Source organism: Schistocerca serialis, chromosome 9, assembly GCF_023864345.2.
Source record: "Schistocerca serialis cubense isolate TAMUIC-IGC-003099 chromosome 9, iqSchSeri2.2, whole genome shotgun sequence".
Classification (NCBI taxonomy): domain Eukaryota; kingdom Metazoa; phylum Arthropoda; class Insecta; order Orthoptera; family Acrididae; genus Schistocerca; species Schistocerca serialis.
The window spans coordinates 343,233,085-343,253,628 of NC_064646.1; the positions used below are offsets into that span (position 1 = coordinate 343,233,085).

General features: G+C 40.5%; 1 protein-coding gene across 1 annotated transcript in view; it reads right to left on the reverse strand.

Annotated features, from left to right (window-relative positions):
* Positions 1 to 14,991: 14,991 nt before the first annotated feature.
* LOC126419925 (tryptophan--tRNA ligase, mitochondrial) overlaps positions 14,992 to 20,544 on the reverse strand; it is a 61,090-nt gene continuing 55,537 nt past the window's right edge. The window contains exons 6-7 of the mRNA XM_050087214.1: positions 18,681 to 18,951; positions 14,992 to 15,529 (exon numbers count right to left, since the gene is read on the reverse strand). Coding sequence (XP_049943171.1) covers positions 15,343 to 15,529; positions 18,681 to 18,951 — 458 coding nt within the window. The 3' untranslated portion in view covers positions 14,992 to 15,342. The remainder of the gene's footprint in view (positions 15,530 to 18,680; positions 18,952 to 20,544) is intronic.

Genomic DNA, 20,544 nt, shown 5'->3' on the forward strand with positions numbered 1-20,544 from the left:
AAAAAAACCACAAAAAATAAAGTTGTTATATTAACTTCAGTATGTTGTTAAATTAACCTAATTATGTCATGTATTGGAAAATTCGACTCGTTCCACATCATTACGAAATATCGTATTCATGATCCATGGAACTAGTATTAATCTAATCTCATCTAAGGGCATTTGTAATGGATCGAGCCTGCTGATCTGAAGCTATTCAGTTCCCACTAATGTGCGGGCCCTGCCCGCCGGATGTAGTCTCACCGATCTGCCCGCAGGCTGGGTCTGTGTGTGGCATAATGCACTGGATTTTCATAGTTTATTCATGGACCCAGGACTGTCATGCTCCTCAGCAGGCCAGAGGCCATGGATTTCAGGAATTGCAACTGTCTCGCCCCAAGTACATTGTGGTGTTTTATAGACATTTTATTTATTCTAATTCATTTTGCCACTTCAGAAGTAGTTCATATTTTAGAAAGTATGGACGACAAGAAGAAAATCCAGTCACTGGCAGTTTGCACACTATGTACTCACATATTTCTTGAAACAAAAATCACAATACCTGTAAAATATGATACAACACAGTGGGTAATAAACGACAATGAACATAGTAGAACCAACATTTTATTGGTGGTCGCTTAGTGTTGGTTTACACAAGTCTTCCCTCCCTTAAACACTTCTTTCAAGAAGCCTACTTTTTCCTGAAGTTATTAATGAAATCAGTGAAGGTATTTTAAATGTCTTGAGACTACAAGGAAAATCGTATTTTTGTCAACAAATGTTTTGTTTTATCAAAATAAAATGTCAGTGGTCTTCATGAAACACACACATACCATTTGGCTTGCTCTCTCCATCTAAAAACAATTCATAACAAAAGCTGTTGATGTTAGTACTTAAGATTTTTGCTCACATCGGGAAACACCATCTGCTTGCAAGTTTTTTTGGCTATTTCCTCATTGGCACTATTGTTTGTTGAACCATAGCTGCAAAGACAAATTGTCAACTTACGTCTCAACTCACCTTTGAGATCTCAAAATTTGTCAGAGAAAAATGCTAAAATTCGTTTGGAAATATGGAACTTCACATGGGGAAACTTTGCCAACCCTGATCTTAGTCTTCCAGTTTTTCCTTCAGTATCTGTGACACACTCCCACAGATAAAAAAAAAAACTGACCACTTGTTTGTGTGTTAAATATACCCTGTTAGTCCTATCTGGTATGGGTCCCACACTCTTTGAGCAATGTTCTAAATCCAGTTGTAAGAAATCTTTGTAGATGGATTGCACTTCACCAGTATTCTATCAATAAACCAAAGTCTACCACCTGCTTTACCCACAACTGAACCTATGTGATCATTCCATTTCATATCCCAACGAAGTGTTACTTAGATGAGAGTTTTGTGAAGTGCAAAATTTTACATTTCTGAACATTTAAAGCAAATTGCCAATCTCTGTACCACTTTTAAATCTTATCAAGACAACTCAATATTTATGCATTTTCTTTCAGATAGTGCTTAATTATAGATAACTGCACCATTTGCAAAAGCTTTATTTTACTGTTAATATTGTCTGCAAGGTCATAAATATACAAAATGAGCAGTGAGGGTCCCAAAACACTTCCCTGAGGCACATCTGAAGTTACTTCTACAGCTGACAATGACTCTCCATCTAAGATAACATGGGATGAGAAGTTCCGCCTTATGCAAGACACCTTTTTTCTTTTTGTTTCACCCATACATGTTTCAGCACTTTTGTGCTATCGTCAGTGGGTTCTATTTTTATTTTTAACTGTAAATTTGTTGTTAACATATTAACATTTGCGTCGTTTACAAAATTATGTAAAGGTTGCATTTATAACTTAATTGGCGAAAAGTAACATACCTTACATGATGTTATTGTCCTCTTGGTTTTGCTACACAATTTACAACTTGTCATTTGCAAACAGCAAAACTTAATTTATTTTCTGTTTGTTATGCATTTACGAACGGAAATAAGACTGTATCACGTTTTCTTTCTGTAACTTACAGTTTTGAAGTTGTGGTATGTTTTCCTGTGTTGCTGGCGAAGTAAATAGGCTTACTTCTTTGCCTGTGTTCGCGTGGCAATGCAGTTTTTCCGATTACTCAAAACATAGGCGGAGTTTTCGTTGCCATTAGGTGTTGTGGCTGTGTGGCGTTCATTTGTTTCGTAGCGTGTTCTGCTGGGTGAGGTGCGAGGGTTTGAATTGTATTTGGTGTTACTGGTGTGTGGTTTATGTGGGTTTGCGTCTGTGTGATGAGTACTGGGGCAGAGAGAGAGAGAGAAAGAAAGAAAGAAAGAAAAAAAGAGAGAGAGAGAGGATTTGTGTGTGTGTGTGTGTGTGTGTGTGTGTTACTTGTATAGTTCTTCTATTGTGGCGAAGAGAGTTTTGTTGCACAGTGATGTGTACTCATTGAGTACTTTCTTTCCTTGGGCTATTGATTTTTGGATGTGGTAGTTTTCTTCTATAGTTAATTTTTGGTATAGGCTGCTGCTAGTTTTTAGGATGTGAAGGTCAGTTTCAATGTTTGTTAGGTGGTAGTTGTGTGGTACCAGGTGGTCTGCAAATGTTGAGTGTGTGCTATTGCTTTTCAGTGCTCTGAGGTGTTCATTATATCTGGTTCTGAAGGTCCTGCATGTTTGGCCCCACATATACAGATTGACAGCAGTTGCAAGTAAGTTGGTAGATGCCGGCTTGGCTGTATTTGTCAGTGTTGGTGGTAATTCTTCAGAGTCTGCTCTGTATTGTATTATTGGTTCTGTATGCTATGTTGAGTCCTTGTTTCTTTAGTATATTACCTACCCTGTGTGTGACTTTTTTGTTTTAAGTCATTATGTGCCATTTGTTGCTTACTGTCTGCTGATTTGTTGTGTGTTGATTTGTGTTTGTGTGTGTGTGTGTGTGTGTGTGTTTCATGGTTATGTGCTGTTTGTTTTTGTATTTTGTGGTTTATTTTGTCTACTCTCTTTGTGTCATATCCATTCTCCTGTGCAATTTGTTTTATTGTGTTCAGTTCTTGTGTGTAGTCATGCTTATTCATAGCCGGCCGGTGTGGCCATGCGGTTAAAGGCGCTTCAGTCTGGAACCGCGTGACCGCTATGGTCGCAGGTTCGAATCCTGCCTCAGGCATGGATGTGTGTGATGTCCTTAGGTTAGATAGGTTTAAGTAGTTTAAGTTCTAGGGGACTGATGACCGCAGCAGTTAAGTCCCATAGTGCTCAGATCCGAGCTTATTCATGGGTATTTTGTTCAGCCTGTGAAGTAAATATCTGAAGCTGGCTTCTTTGTGGATTATGGGGTGATTGGATTGGTTATGAATAATGTTGCTGTTGAGTGTGGATTTTCTGTAGATTGTGAATTCATGTTTGTTGTTTCTCTTGTGTATAGTGAGATCTAAGAAATTAAGTTTTTCATCTGTTTGTGTTTCTATGGTGAATTGTATTTGTGGGTGGATGGAGTTCATGTTATCATGAAGTTCTTTTATTCGAGACAGTGGTTCATCTATTAAGCAAATTATGTCATCTACGTATCTGTGACAATATATTATTTTGTACTGTTTTGGTATTACTATTTTGTCAAAGATTTGTTTTTCTATCTGGTTGAGGAAAAGGTCAGCTAGGAGGCCACTGATTGGGGATCCCATGGGTAGTTAATCTTGTTGAGAGTAAAATCTGTTGTTGAATGTGAAGTAGTTCTGTTCTGTGATGAGCCTGAGTATGGCTAATATTTCTTGTATGTTTGTTGTGGGTATGTTTCCTTGCAGTTGGAGGTTTCTTTCTATTATGTTGATCGTTTATTCTGTTGGGATGTGTGTGTACATTGAAAGTATATCAAATGAAACCAATGTTGCTGTGTTTGGTATGTTTTCATTTTTTATTTTTTCTATTAATTCACTTGAGTTCTTTAGACTTCTGTTGTCAGTGTATTTGTATATTGTCTGTAGCAGTGTGTGTGTGTGTTTGGCTAAGTGGTATGTTGGTGCTTTGGTGAAGTTTATTAATGGACGTATGGGTATTCCGGGTTTGTGAACTTTAGGCAACGATTTTAGGGTGGTGGCCTTGGGATTTTTCTGTATCATTTTTATTATCTGTTTTTCTCTGAAAATTGTTTCTATGTTTCTCAGGGTTTTCTGTACCTTACTTTGGTATCGGGTTTGTAGGGTCACTTGTTAATTCTGTGTTGTTGTTGCTTTGGATGAATTCTAATGTTTTGTGAACATATCCCTGTTCGTTTATGACTACTATTGAATTACCTTTGTCAGATTTTCTTGTGTTAATTTATTCTTTAGTTTTCTGTAGGCTGTTTCTTCAGGACTCCTAGTGTTTTCTTTTATGGAGGTTTTGTTCTCTTTGATTATGTTTCTTATTTTCTCAGCAACTCGTTCTCTTGTTAGGTTTGCATTGAATTCAGGTGTGTTCAGTTTTTCTTGTTGCTTTATGATGATTTCAGTTTCTGTTACGATATTTTCTACTGTCCTGTGTGACACCATTGTGTTAATGTTATGTTTGGGACCCTTTTCAAGTAGGCTGCTTCCTTGTTCAGATACTTTTATGTCTGTTAGATTAATCACTCTTTTGTGAAAGGTGTGTTTGTTGTATTGGTGGTGGGATTGGTGGGTAAAAATGGTGGGTATGTTATGTGATTAGCTAGTTCTAAATGCAATCTGTATAAGTCAATATTCAGAGTCATGCAGGACCTTCAGAACCAGATATAATGAACACCTAAGAGCACTGAAAAGCAAAAGCACACACTCAACATTTGCAGACCACCTGGTCACCCACAACCACCACCCAACAAACATTGAAACTGACCTTCACATCCTAAAAACTAGCAGCAGCCTAGACCAAAAATTAACTATAGAAGAAAACTACCACATCCAAAAATCAATAGCCCAAGGAAAGAAAGTACTCAATGAATACACAGCACTGTGCAACACACACACACACACACACACACACACACACACACACACACACACACAAATCCTCTCTCTCTCTCTCTCTCTCTCTCTCTGCCCCAGTACTCATCACACAGACGCAAACCCACATAAACCACACATCACTAACACCAAATACAATTCAAACTCGTGCGCCTCACCCAGCAGAACACACTATGAAACAAATGAACGCCACACAGCCACAACACGTAATGCCAGCGAAAACTCCGCCTATGTTTTGAGTAATCGGAAAACTCCATTGCCATGCGAACACAGGCAAAGAAGTAAGCCTATTTACTTCGCCAGCAACACAGGAAAACATACCACAACTTCAAAACGGTAAGTTACAGAAAGTCTTATTTCCGTTCGTAAATGCATAACAAACAGAAAATAAATTACGTTTTGCTGTTTGCAGATGACAAGTTGTATATTGCATAGCAAAACAGCTACCAAAACAAGACGACAATAACATCGTGTAAGGTATGTTACTTTTCACCAATTAAGTTATTAATGCAACCTTTACATAATTTTGTAAACGACGCAAATGTTAATATGTTAACAACAAATTTACAGATAAAAATAAAAATAGAACCCACTGACGATAGCACAAAAGTGCTGAAACATGTATGGCTGAAACAAAAAGAAAAAAGGTGTCTTACATAAGGCAGAACTTCTCATCCCATTTTCTTAGCAAGCACGGAGACGACAAGAAGTGCACCACAATATGATTATAAGATAACATGTTGTGTCCTCCCCACAAAAAGTCCTCAATCCAGTCACAAATTTCACTTGATACCCCATATGATCATACTTTCAACAATAAGCATAGGTACGGTACATAGTCAAACACTTTTCAGCAGTCAAGAAATACTGCACCTACTGATTGTCTTGATCAAAAGCTTTCAGTACGTCATGTGAGAAAAGTGAGTTTTATATGATTGACTTTTTGAAATCCATGTTGGTTGGCATTGAGGTGGTCATTCTGTTCAAGATACCTCATTAGGTTTTAGCTCAGAATATGTTCCAAGATTCTACAACAAATCTATGTCAAGGATATTGGACAGTTTTGTCACACTTGCTGTCCTTTTTTGGTGTGATCTGTGTCGATCTACTTTAAATTATACTTAGAAGAGGGGCTAACTCAGCTGCAAATTCAGTATAGAATCTGACAGGGATCCCATTGGGACCTGGAGCTTTGTTGAATTTCAGCTGTTTCTCAACACATCTAACAATACATTTTTCATTCATCTTTTCAATGGTACAGGGTCTTGATTAGGCAATTCTCCTGCTTTCCCTTTGCAAAGAAACATTTGATAATGGAGTCAAGCATTTCCTCTTTTGCTTTCCTGTCCTCAATTTCAGTTCCTGTGTCATTCGCTATGGACTGCACAGTAACTTTGGTGCTGCTAAAGGCCTTTTCATTTGACAATATTCTTCTGGTGTGTGTTTTTCTTTAGTGACTGTGCCACAGGTTTCCTCCCAGCATTACTTTCAAGTTTCTCATTGACTTATGACAACACTTTTAATGAACATACATATCTTCTTGTTTTCAATCACTGTTGCCGTAACTGCGTGATGTTCGCTGATACCTGTTTGGATGTGGAGATCTTCAGACACATCAGGTATATTTTTTGCCATTAGATCCAATATATTTCCGTCATGAATGAGGTTCCTAACTATGTGTTCCAAAGAATGCATTTAGTAATGTTTCACCCCCATGTCTTTATCATGCCCACCACTAACAAAACTGTAATTTTCCCAATTGTTGGAGGATTGAAGTCACCACTGATGATTACAGTATGATTGGGGAACTTACAAGTGAACTGAAGTTTTCGGTTATATCAGGAGAAGAGTCTGGTGAGCGATAGAAGTCTCCCGCCCTGATCGGGAGTCTTGCCCGAACAATCTCACATGCAACTTCAGTTTCTATCTCAATGGATTCTAGTTTCTTATCTACTTCAACAAATACACAACTTCAATTTCCCAGGTGCCTATCCTTTCAATATACACTTAAATTTTCCCCAAGAAATCTCATTGCTATCAATTTCCAGTTTCAGCCAGCTTTCTGTACATAGTATGCTGTGAGCTTCACTGATTTTCATGAACACTTCAAACTGCCAATTTGTAGTGAATGCTTTGGCAGTTTACCAGTAGGATTTCAATACTCTCACCCGTAGGAGGCATTTCTTTCGATTTTACACTGATTTTTCTGGGTTTTCTACAGCTATCGTTATCTGGATTAGATGGAGGGTCGCTTAATCTAAAAAACCTTGTGTGCACCCCACAAACAGTCAGCTACCAGAGTAGCAGTGTCTGATGTGTAGTGCACACTTTACCTATTTAAGGGGACACTATAGTTTTCAACCCTATGGCGCAAGCCCTGGAAGTTGGAGCCTAGCTTGTCACAGAACATACAGTCTCTGGTTCAGTCCTTCCACTAGACTCGGAACCATAGGGCCCCCATCAGTTGTTCTGGGGACAATGCTGCAAATTTTGAGCTTCATTAGAACCCCATGTGCAAGGCTAGTCTTCCCAACCGTCTCTGCCAGTTGCTGGAATGGCCTCAGAGCCCAGATGACAGGAATTTGTTCCAACGTGACCCTCAATCTGTAGTTTGTTGCATCTTGTTCCCACTGGTTCAGATTGTTTCAGTGAAAGACAGCACCTCAAACTTGTTGGTTAGGGGGATCAGTACAACGAACTGAATCCTCCCTGGTCTCCATCCACACTGTACAGTGCACCTACATCTAGCACTAACACACCAGTTGCAGTGGATGAGTAATGACAGATCCAGTACTTTCTGCACAGGAGACAAGGATAGTACTTGAGGTCTCTCTGGTAAAGGTATCACAAGTACACAACTTTCAGGAGCTCTTCCAACACACCAATTCACAGTAGCTGCCAATAGTTTGACAGTAGTGAAAGTGATTTCCAGCTGCTTACAAACGTCAACCAGCTCATCCCGTGTTTTGAGAACAGCTTTCACAGTGGGGCTGCATTTTGGCTGGTCATCAAAGCTGCTGGGAGAGGCTTAATTCCCCAGAGATTGTTCACACGAAGGGAGGACCAGTGGTGATGCCCAAGTGACACCACCTGCTGACAGACGATGTGGTGGAAGAATCAGTGGGCCGAGGTATGAGGATTGCAGCCTCAGCAGCAGCGTCAGCTGCCTCATTTCCTGTCAGACCAATGTGACCAGGAACCCACGTAAATATCACAATGGCTCCACCAAGAGTGAGCAAGTGACAGCTTTCCTGTTCCTATTGCACTAAGGGATGGATGGTGTACAGCACACTGAAGCTCTGAAGGGCATTGAGAAAGTCGGAGCTGATGACAATTGAAAAGCCTGTGTTGCCGTATGTACTGCGCAGCCTGATAAAGGACAAGCTCTGCTGTAAATACTGAACAGTGTTCCAGAAGCCAATACAGAAAAACGTCAGTGCCAATGACAAACGAATACCCAACATCACGGTCAGTCTGAGAGTCATCAGTGTACACAAAGATACTATTGCGAAGGTTATGAAACTATGGCGATAGAACAAGGCTGGCGTAATGTCTTTAGGAAGCAAATGAAGGCCAAGGTGAACACAGGCCGCCACACGAAGCAAAGGTGGTGAACGGTTCGCATCCATTGGGAAAGTGGCAGGTAGCTTGAAGTTAAGCTGCTGGAGCAAGAGCTGAGAGTGGACTCAAAGATGTAACAGGAAAGAGAGATGCTACATACTGGCAATCAAAGGAGTCATTAGAGAAGGGGATGTAGGATATGTGGCCAGGCATAGCAGACAAAAGCCACACGTATTTGCCAAGCAGAAAGCTGACAGTGGTAGTTTTGGCAGCTTCAGCATACACACTCTCAACCGGACTAGTGCAAAGGGCAGCAGTGGCAAAATGGATAGTATTGAGATGGTGTAAGAGGGACAGACATGCAGATGCATAAACGAAACACCCGTAGTCTAGTTTAGAATGGACAGGGGACTGATACAAATGGGGGAGGGTGGTCCAATCCTCTCCCCAGGAAGTACCACTGAGGGACTACATATAGCGAGCAGCCAGGTAAGACACGTGGGAAGACAGTTTCTTATCGAGCATGAGACCCAGGAATTTCGTAGTTTTTACGAACAGAAGAGCAACAAGTCCAAGATGAAAAGATGGTGAAAAAAACCAACTGCACCACCAGAAATTCGTACAAATGGTTTTATCAGTGGAAAAGTGAAACCCACTGTCAATGCTCCAGAGTAACATTGCTGAAAACACCACTCAAAGAGATAACTCCATGGAGAATGCAATAGATGACAAAGTCCTCAATGAAGAGGGAGCCGGAGATGGCCAGCAGGAGGCAGGCCATAATAGGGTTACTAGTGACACCAGAGGATGACGGAACTCTAAGGCACACCATTTTCCTGGATAAATGCGTCCAACAAAGCAGAACCCATTATGTACCTTGAAAACTCAGTCTTAAGAATCCCTGAAGGAAATGGGGCATGTGGCCACGGAAGCTCCAAGTGTACAGAGTATGGAGGATATGAGCTCTCCATCAGGTGTCGTAGGCTTTCTCCAAATTGAAAAACATGGCAACAGTCTGGTATCTCCACAGAAAACCATTTGTGACGTGTAACAGAGTGACTAGATGGTCAACTGCAGAACGGCGTGCTCGAAATTCACACTGTGCAGTGGTTAGTAAATTGTGAGACTCGAGCCACCATACCAGCCAGGCATGAATCATACATTAAGTCATCTTGCAAACACAGCTGGTGAGAGAAATGGGGTGATAACTAGAAGGAAGGTGTTCGTTATTGTCAGGCTTAGGTATGAGTATGACAATGGCTTCACACCAGCATCTGGGAAACACGCCCTCTGTCCACACGCAATTGTATATATGAGTGAGAAAATGGCTGCCCGCAAGAGAGAGGTTCTGCAATATCGGAATGTGAACACTGTCCGGCCCTGGGGTGGAGGATCGGAATGATCTACCTTCCTCAGAGTAGCGGCGGTGTTGTAGCACTCACGATTCTGAGAAGAGAAGGGTATCAGATGAGTCTCCTCCATTCATTTCCAACGGGGGAAGGCATGGTGACCGAGGGTGGAGCTACAAATCTCCACAAAATAGTGGTCCCAAAGTGTTGGTCCACTATATCATAATCTGCTACTGTCAAGCTGGAAATTGGAGAATGGATCTTGGTCCCAGATAGCCACCGGAGATTGTGGCCCACACGACAGAAGATGGTGTGGAACTGTTGAAAGAACTAATGAAGGAACTCCAGCTAGCTTTTCTGCTATCCCAAAGAACTCGATGACACTGTACACACAGCTGTTTGTAACAAATGCCATTGGCCATCAGAGGATGATGGTTAAAAACGCAGAGAGCACTTCTCTGCGTGCAAATTTCATCGCAGCATGCCCCAGTCCACCAAGGAACACTGATAACGGCGCAGCAAAGAGGAAGTGCGAGGAACTTAACATTCTGTAAAATATTTTACCTGGTCATCACAACTAGGGAAATGATGTTCGTTGAAGGAGTAAAGCCTCCAGTTGGCCTCAGAAAGCCACCATTTGGGAGTGCACATAGGTGGGGTAGGAGTCAGCAATCAGATTGCACACAGGAACTGGTTGCTCAAGTACATTTCAGAGAGAACAAACCACTGGAGATGACGGGCAAGCTGGTCAGTGCAGAAGGAGAGGTGCAAGTAGGAACAGGTGTGAGCAGAGTTGGAAAGGAATGCGGGTGCTCCCGTGTTAAGGCAGATGAGGTTAAGGTGATTGAGATAAGCCAAGAGGGCACCTCTCTGACAGGTTCTGGGTAAGACCAAAAGGGGACTGTGCAGTAAAGTCATCGAGCAGCAGGAAGGGATGGAGGAGTTGCTCAATAAGCTGGAGGAAGTTTGTCTTGGTGACACCGAATGACGAGGGGATGTAAATAATACAAAAGGAAAAGGTCAAGTTGGGAGAAAAATGCAGACTGCAACTGCTTGAAGCTGGGTTGTCAAGGAGATAGGTTGACTACAAACGTCATCCTGGATGAGCAAAGTGACTCCTCCATAAGATGGGATGCCATCCTCTGGGGGAAAGAAAGTGGACTGGGAAGAAATGTAGCGGCGCGGTTTGAAAATGACTTCTGTGTGTGCAGGCTGCAAACTAGAAATTCACCTACCTCAGAATGGCGTCTGCTTGATGTCCCTTCACTCGGCAACATAGATACTTACAAGATGACGTAAAAGCAGCATTGATAAAAAAAATCATCTACTATTACTGAGGCCGTGCAACTCCAGAAATGAAATAAAGTTGTGTAGAAAAACTGTCATTAAAAAATTTATCGGGCAGTAAGAAAATGGATTAGCTTTTGGAAAATAATGTCCAAAATTTCGACACACAAGGTTTATTTTGTCCATATAACCAAAGAAACTGTACTATTCGGACCACATTTAAACTATTACCCTCCCGGTCACAACTCGCACGCACAGTAGCCAGAAATCTGACCCGAATTAAACAACATTTTCACAGTCATTAATTTCACCATTAATTAGAGTTATTACATTCAGTTCTTCTTGTGGATTTCTAAAAGAAAGAAACTGCTCACCAAAAAATGCTCAGTGGTTGAATACTGAAACACGGCACGTGGATACTATGGAGGGCAAATTTTCACACGCGAATATCATCCCAACAATACAGTTCTAAAACTCCCACACTTCACAAACTGTCCATAACTACATCAGTGTTCGTCACGTCACATATCAAACGCTAGGAACTCAATATTCCTTCATTTTACACATTATTTTGACTCACACTAGTAACATGACCGTCCATGTTCAAAGCTAGCAAGAGACTCTCCTCCTGCAGCCTCATTCCTAGTAAACTATCAGGTAATGAGCGGGAACCATCTCAATTCTGATTGGCTCATCATACTGACTGCCAATCAGAATGCTCGCTCATGATCATACTTGTGCCAAAACTGGTCTGAACCAATCCTTATACACAGACGCATTTGCATCATTCTGACATACAAATATTAAACTAATGTTTAATAAACGAAAACTAAACGAGAATAATTCTGAAAATGTGCTTTTAGATATAGATTTTACTCCGGCTGACTTCCTGAAACAATAGCAATCACACCTAGACATGCGTCATCAGCAAAGTGGGTAAATTCCCTATGAACATTTTCCCCACGACAGGCTTGCGTAACTTTTGCAGGTTACTTAAGACTGTATATAAAGCAACATGAAAATTTGATGAATGTCCCACACTATCATTCACTCACATATACTCCCACAACAATATTAGACACCAATAATAATTGTGTCTAATTATTTTTTGTTTTCGTAATATAAAAATCAAAGTTTTAATACGAAAATCTCAATTAATTAATTCTGCACACTGAGAGTTCTGCTTATGTTTTCCAGTTATACCAAAAGATCAACTATTATATTTCCTATTTGAATTTAGTTTCCTAAGTGTCGGTTTTTTACTTTTTTAGCTATTTTTTTTTCTATCTCTGAAATTTGAATACAATCTTCTCCTCAATGTCAAAAGGTAGTGTACCGATTTTGAAAATGATTGAATAATATCATTTATAGGTGGTGAATGTACGCGTCCAGTAAGAGACCTTTGATAGCTTTCACATGGCAGGTAGTGACAGAAGCGCGTGTGTGTCTCCTAGTTAGGCCAGTAGATGTTAGCCCCTGAAGTTACATGCAGCTGGCTAGCTATCCTAAAACAAATGTTCACTCGGAACAAACTTGTGACACTACAATGTGAGGGCGCTAAGTGGTCGTGAGGTAGAGAACAAGTGGACACTGCGATTCTCTGAGCAGCCGTAAGTCCTCTTTGTGGGATCGAAGGCTGCGAACGTTCCATTGCAAGAGTGTCATAATGAGGAAAGGGGAGGAGGGAAAAAATGAAGGGGTGTCATCTCGACAGCTGCCGAGTGGCAGCCTTCGAAGACTCACAGCTACATGGCATAGAGGTTGGATGACCCTGCTCCATGAGGTCTACAGAAGCATCAGCATTCTCTTTCTGTCTGTCTGCAGAGTTCAGGGCAGAAGGAGGTTGGCCATCCAAGGGTATCATGTGGCGACACCATTGAAGAGGAACTCAGTCAGCGAAGGAGAAGACCGTTTGACTTCTTGGAGCCTTTCCAGTTGGCAGAGGAAGACTGAGATGTTTGTTAGCTGGAGGGACATAGGAAGTCTTAATGGGAGTATTCCTTCTGTCCTTTCCAGCCTGATGGTTGTGTAGAAGGTGACTTCACCCCACAAGGTGAAAGTTTGGTGGCTTGTTGCACAGCTGGACGAGGAGACAGAGGTGGTACCATAACATTGGACAATTTCACAACCACAGTGCTGAATTTGAGATTGCATGATTGTGTGGCCATGTCCTTCATGGAGAAAGATGCAGCAAGAACAGTACTGTAAGTGCCAATGGCAGAATGCAGGGTTTCTGACTAGCCAACAACTTAGAAGTGACCGGGTAAGGCATTTTTTCCTTCACCTGGATCTTCTGGACAGCCCACTCACTGAGATACATAGGACAATCTCGGGAGGAGGCAGCATTGTCGTTACTGCAGTTGATACAGCGGCGAGGCAGACATTCGCCCTCGTGGGCATCCCTACCACCGGTTTACACATTTGGCCGGGTGTCAACAGGACATTCAAGTGTGGTTATAATGACACTGGTAGTCGCACATCGGGTTTGGAGTGTATGGTCCGACTGTGATAACTTCATAGCCTGCTTTGATCTTTGACGGAAACACCATTTTATCAAAAATGAGACAGAGTGCATGTGGGCACTAAGGATGCATCTCTTTTTCATCACCTGATGGACTACAATGACATCCTGATCAAAGAGGTATGTTTGCCTCAGGCAGCCCATAGAGCAGTCTAGTGCAAATACCACCACGGGAAGAATTAAGTGTTTGATGGGCCTCGACATGAACAGGATATCTGTAAAAGCGAAGTTGCAAGCAGTTTTTGTTCTTGAAAATCAGAAGTAATCTCCAAAAGCAAAGTGTCATTTCGTAAACGAGAGCAGGGCCAGCAATTGTAACACCTTTCTGAATAATAAACGGATTTATCGCAGCAAAAGACTGACCGTGTTCAGTACGTCAAACCACAAGCAACTGTGGTGAATCTGGGAAGTTTCTTTGAATGATGATGTTTGGTTTGTGGGGCACTCAACTGCGCAGTCTTTGGTGCCCAGTTTCTTTGAATCATTAGCCTCTTTCTGTTTACATTTGGTATACATTGATTGAAAGATAATGATTGGCTCACTGCGAGAAGATCCCCCACAATTGCCAGCATCTCCAATGGCATGCTATTCCCCCCCCCCCCCCCCCCCTCCACCACCAGAAGAGGCGCACCTGCCTTAGATGATTGTTCACACCTCAAGTCACACCTGACAGAGCGACCAATTGGCAATTTAGGAAGGTAGCAGCTCAGACAATCATCCATCCCTGGGGCTGTTCTATACCAGGGCGAACGTGCGAACCCTACCAGTCAAAGTGGGGCTGGGAATTATGCATTACATGTCAGATGTGTGGGCTGGCCTTCACGAGTGCACAGTATGGAAGAAGAAAAAGAGGAATCTCTAATGCCAAAGGGGAGGTAGGATAAGATAAAGGGAATGAAGAAAGAAAAAAGTAGTGAAGAACAATGAAGAGGCTGTTCTGGTATCAGCTACTGGATATGCAGAACACATTTCCAAACCATCCCAGACATGTTTCCCAAGGGAAGGGAAGGAAAGGAAAATAATGCTTTGTGAGTGCTACATCTTTGCCCTCTAGAAAACATGAATTTCACATCTGAGCAACATTATTACACTTCTATTTTCTTTATCTTTTGCTTCCTCAATTTAATAATAAACATCATGTTTGCTTATACCATTGTTTTCATTTAATTCAAGATCTTTCATTCTCATTTTTTGTTACAAATCACTATGAAGTCCCAACAGTATCCAATTAGCTCTGAAGTCTACTATCTCACTACAAAAAATATATGCGTAAGAAAATATGATTAACAGAGGAAAATCAGAGGATTTACTTCAGAGGAAAGTAGCTTTACTGTGGCAAAAAATTTTATTTATGTAGCAATACGTCTTTTCCTGCTGGTACAGGTAATTTTACATACATCTGATAGTACATAATTTGCAAAACATTAATAGGTAAAAGTGTAATACACTTTGAAAACTTGAGAGCTTAAACACAAAGGCAATAAATGTACAAAGTTTAAAAACTGATATTTACTTAAATTTAGTAATTAAGGTAGAATTAGTATATGGGGAGAGGTGAATTTCCTCGACAAAGAATCCTCATACTTTTGGAAATATGATCCTTTCACTATCAATTCTTAGCATTCATTTTTTACTGTTACACTTCAAAGAAGTCTACATTTATGCACCATGCCACAACTTCCAGTGATATTATGAAATTTTAATACCAATTTTACTTCTTACTTCATTCCATGTCACTTCAGCTATAGCTGCAGCTTTCTGTGACCCTTCTTCCAGGATTTCTATTAATTCATTTTGTCTGGACATGTAATACAGGATCTTTTCACGAATGGGTTGAAGTTTGTTTATTATTGCATCAGCGACTACCATTTTGTACCTGACAACAGTAAAAAAATATTGTTTCCATGCAAAATGTGATTTCAGTCTCTTTTTAATTTCTAAATATACTATAACACACATTTAAGGTGCAAAATGTTGGTGGAATACAACTAACTTCATCAGTGCCTTACATAACATTACTACAGTGCTGCCAAACTACATCACAATAATGGTGAACTTGTTTCATATTTATAACATGTTCATTTTGAAAGTCAGAGTTACAGTTACTGTACCAAAAACAAAAATGATTTCTTTTTCTAAATACATCATTTTCTTGACAATTTATGAAATGACTAAATTTTTCCCTTCTTTGACATGCATGGATACATAGGTTACTAAGAAGTAGAACCAATCAGCATAACAACCACACCCTACATATTCTTGGGGGAACAAATTTACATCTCCATTTATACTTGTAGAGACATATTCTATAGTTCCCAATCATGCATATGTCTCAAAGGAAGCATCAGAGAGTGACTAACTGGTACAAATTAAAGGAATACAATAGAAGATGGATAGGTAGCTTCCAGAGATGAAAGGTGGTGAAGGTGGTAGAAGAAAAGCTAAGACCATGCAGAAATCATTTGCAATACGTAAGATAATAAAGTTAATGGAAGAAGAAAACAAATAAGAAAAAAATAATTCAGGCACAAGGAATATCACATGCTAAAAAATGAGTGACAGATGAGCAAAGTGGTGAAGTATAAATGACTAGAGGTAATAATGGCATAAGGGAAAATTAAAGTAATTTTGTAGAAAAGAAAAGCGCCTGTATGCATATCTCATATGGTAAGCCAGTATTAAGCACAAAGAATGGTACACTGGAAGGAATATATAGAAGTGCTACACAAAGGGAGAACAACTTTGAAGATAATGTTACGGAAAGATAAGAACTGGATGAAGACTTCGTGGAGAAGGGGAGGGAGAGGGGTAGTGTGACAACGCGAAAATTTAACAGAACACTGAGAAACCTAAACTGAAATAACACACCTGGAGTAAACAACATTCCCTCTGGACTATTAGTAGTTTTTTCCTTCTAGTACATTAACCTAGAAGAAATACCCACAGTTATCGATGTGAGTATTTAGCACTAGTAATTGTTTGTATCTTTGTAGAAATAGTCTGCAATGGTTGCTTCTCTCTGTTAATTCATAATTTCACTTGTTCAACATCCATGAAAGCTCTCTTTCATCATACGGCAGGATACACAAAACATGAAATGTAAGTGAATGAAATGAACAATTAAGTTCAGTGGGTGAACCAATGACAACAAAACTGCCACACTGGTATCCAAGATATATGATATAGGTGACTGAACCATTAGCTTAAGACATGGTTGCAACAACAGGCTGAAGTAGACCTGCGGGAAGAATACTTTGGGTTCAGAAGAAATGTAGAAACACACACAGCAATAACAAGAACACAACTTAAATAAAAGATTGGTTAAAGAAAAAGAAACTATGATTTATAGCACCTCTAGATTTTGTAAAGGTTTTTGACATTGTCATACTGCTGCAGAGTGAAAATTCATTCTACCTCTTGGCATGTTGATGGGAATACACTCTTTAATACTGATGTTATTAGAGTTAAAATAAAATGAGTAAAATGTTATCTACAAATTATACAGAAACCAGACTGCTGTTCTAGGATTCAAAAGACATGAAAGGGAAGGAATGGTTCAGAAAGGAGTGAGGCACATTAGTACCTGATCTAATTGTTATTTAATTTGTATAAAGAGCCAGCAGTAAATGAAATCAAGGAGTAATGTGGAAAAGGAATTAATTTTCAGAAAGGAAAAAAAGGAACTTCAGCATTTGCCGATGGAATTTAATTTTTCCAGGGACATCGAAGGACATGAGAAAAATAAGCTTAATAGAATGAATTACATCTTAAAAATTGTTAATGAGACAAACAAAATAAAATCTACAGCAATGGGTTGTAGCTGAATTTAGCTAGGTGATGCTAGAGCAACTGGATTAGGAAATTAGATGCTAAATGTCTAATGAACAGAAATATATCAATGTCAAATATAAATATAAAATTTGGAAATCTTTTCAAAAGATTGTGCCTGGAGTGTACCATCATATGGAAGTGAAACATGGAAAGTGCCCAGTTCGGACAACAAGAGAACAGAACCTTTTGAAATGCAGTGTTACAGAAGAGTGCAGAAGATTAGATGGGTGTACTAAATAATGAATCAAGATGTATTGAATCTAACAGAGAGGAAATAGCACTACAGCACAAACTGACTAAAAGAAGTTGATGGTACTCATTCTACGACATGAAGGTATAGTTAATCTCTCTCTGAGTGTGAGTGAGTGAGTGTGTGTGTGTGTGTGTGTGTGTGTGTGTGTGAGAGAGAGAGAGAGAGAGAGAGAGAGAGAGAGAGAGAGAGAGAGAGAACTCATCCAAGATAAGTTGAGCTTCATCGTTCCGAAGTTGTGATTGGCACATATCAATAACCTTGGTGTCGACCGACTATTTAGAACTGTCAGCAACCTCAGATTTGCAGTATAACCTAGATAAGCTAAGCTTTGTTCTGAAGTTGTGTGTGGTACATATTGCCTTTATGTTAAATCTTATGGTTTCATTGTTTTGATTATAAGAAATTATGCTTAAAAATCTGAATTCCAGATTAGTATTTTGTAAAAAATGATTTGTCATAGATTTTGTCACAAGCATTCAAAGATCGAAACTTGCGATTTTTATGACTGGGATGGAGGGTTTGTATCATTGAAAAGGTTCATTCTGGCACTGACAATTTTTAGAAACTAGACACTGCATAGGGGGAGTAAATATTGTTGAGAGGGACCAAGGCTCAAATGTTTGTAGGTTGTAACAGCTATGCAAAGATGAAGTGACTTCGACGGTATAACTGAGCTGTCATTCCTTTCTCTGATCTTTTATATTTTGTAAACTGTGGAGCCATTATTGCTTATGCTTGCTGTAACATCAAAAGATACATTATCTTTGCAATTCTGATCAATCAAACACCCAGTAATCGAAATCAGTCACTGTCATGAGACCAAAAAATTATCACAAGACTTAATGGTCCATACAACTGTCATCTCTTTTGTTTTAACCTTATTACAGTTCATATTATATGAGCTTTTCTCCATGTATTGCACCAGAGTGTGCCCTCTGCTTACCTTCCAGTATCAAGTCCTTGAGCTGCTAAGCAAATTTCTTCTGGAGACTTTCCTGATGACAGGCTGTGCATCACTATGAGGTTGGCCACACCGAGACGAGATTCTGGCTCAAATGTTACGGCTGAGGTGCAATCTGTGACTGCCTTCCGCACCTTGTCTCTCAGCACCTCTGGAGGGTCAGATAACTGCAAGCGGCCACGCACGTCTACCTCAGACTTTGACATTTTGGATGATGGATTGCGCAAGCTACGAATTTTGCTGCTGCTCCCACCTAGTACACATTTAAAGATCACATTTTACAGTCACTGAATCTGAACAACATAAGCTGTTCCTGATGAAACAATATATTTTATAATTCTGAACTCACTTTATGAAAAATATCAAATGCACTTACCAGTCAAAATATTATGACTCTGCTGTGTGGGTAAAAAAAATGCTTAGATCATGAGGAGGGCAGAACAAGATAAGGAAAATATGCACGCCATTAGAGGTACAGATGCAAATATTTTGTTAAGTGGAAAAGAAAACTGTCCTTCACAGGGGACACCACCTTATCAAAGGCACCTTGTGCCGAGTGGGAGAGAGTGCGTGCTCTGATGAAGCCAAGAGTTGTGTCAGCATTAGCATAGCTACTGGCAGGGTCTTATTTGTTTTGTTTTAGGGTGCAAAAAACAACTGACGTCATATGCGCCCAAGTCAAAACTATAGAACGCAAACACACAGACAAGGGAAACGACTATATGTCAGTCCCAATGGAAAGAATAGGAGACATCTAAACAACACAGGTGGAAAAAGGGCTTTAAAAAAATGAGCTCCAAAACTAAAAATTAAATGGTCTTCACCATATTGCTTTGCTGGACAAAAAGTAAAACATGGGAGACAGCCCACGCATCATTTGCTAAAACAGCTGATAAATCAGATGGCAAACCCAAGATGGAACGTAAATTAGTTAAAAAAGGTCATTCCTGCAGGTAGTGGTGGACAGTTAAAATTTGGGCACAATGCGTACAAAGTGGTGGCGCAGCACTATTGAGCAAATGATAATGGCTAAAAAGGCAGTGCCCAATACGCAGCCGAGTTAAAATAATCTCCTCCCAGCAGGAGGGCCGAGAGAAGGTCGTCCGAGGTGCCGGAAGAGGCTTAATAGGCTGAAGCATATTCCTGTGAAGGGAGAACCATTGGCAAAGACAAAGGGACACCACCGCCTGACAGATGGCAATGCAGATATCACTGGACGGAATATAGGTACTCGCGGGCTGAGGTAAGACTGCAGCCTTGGCAGCAACATCAGCAGCCTCGTTTCCTGGCAGACCGACATGACCACGGACCCACAGAAATGTGACATTGGCTCCATCAAGGGATGAACAGTGCACAGAGCACAAACAATTTGGAGGGTGCTGAGTGAGTTTGAGCAGAGGACACTATTGGGAAGGCTGTGTCGCCAGATGTACTCCGTGGCCTGTTAAAAGGCAAAAAGCTCGGCTGTAAAGACTGAGGAGTGGGCCGGAAGCCAATAGCGAAAGACACGGGTGCCAATGACGAATGCACACCCGACCCCACGGTCAGTCCGAAAGTCATCAGTTATACAAAGGTACTATTGCTAAGTTCCATGCGAATGTAGTGAAACAGGAGGCGATAGATCGAGGCTAGAGTAGTGTCCTTAGGAAGCAAATGAAGGCCACGGTTAACATGGACCACTTCACGAAGCCAAGGTAGTGAAGGGTTCACACCCACAGGGAAAGTTGCAGGTAGCTTGAAGTTAAGCTGCCGTAGCAAGTGGTGAAAGCAGATGCCAGGAGGTAACAGGGAAGAGGGACAAGCCCCATGCTGACTATCTAAGGAATCATTAAAGAAGGAGGCATAC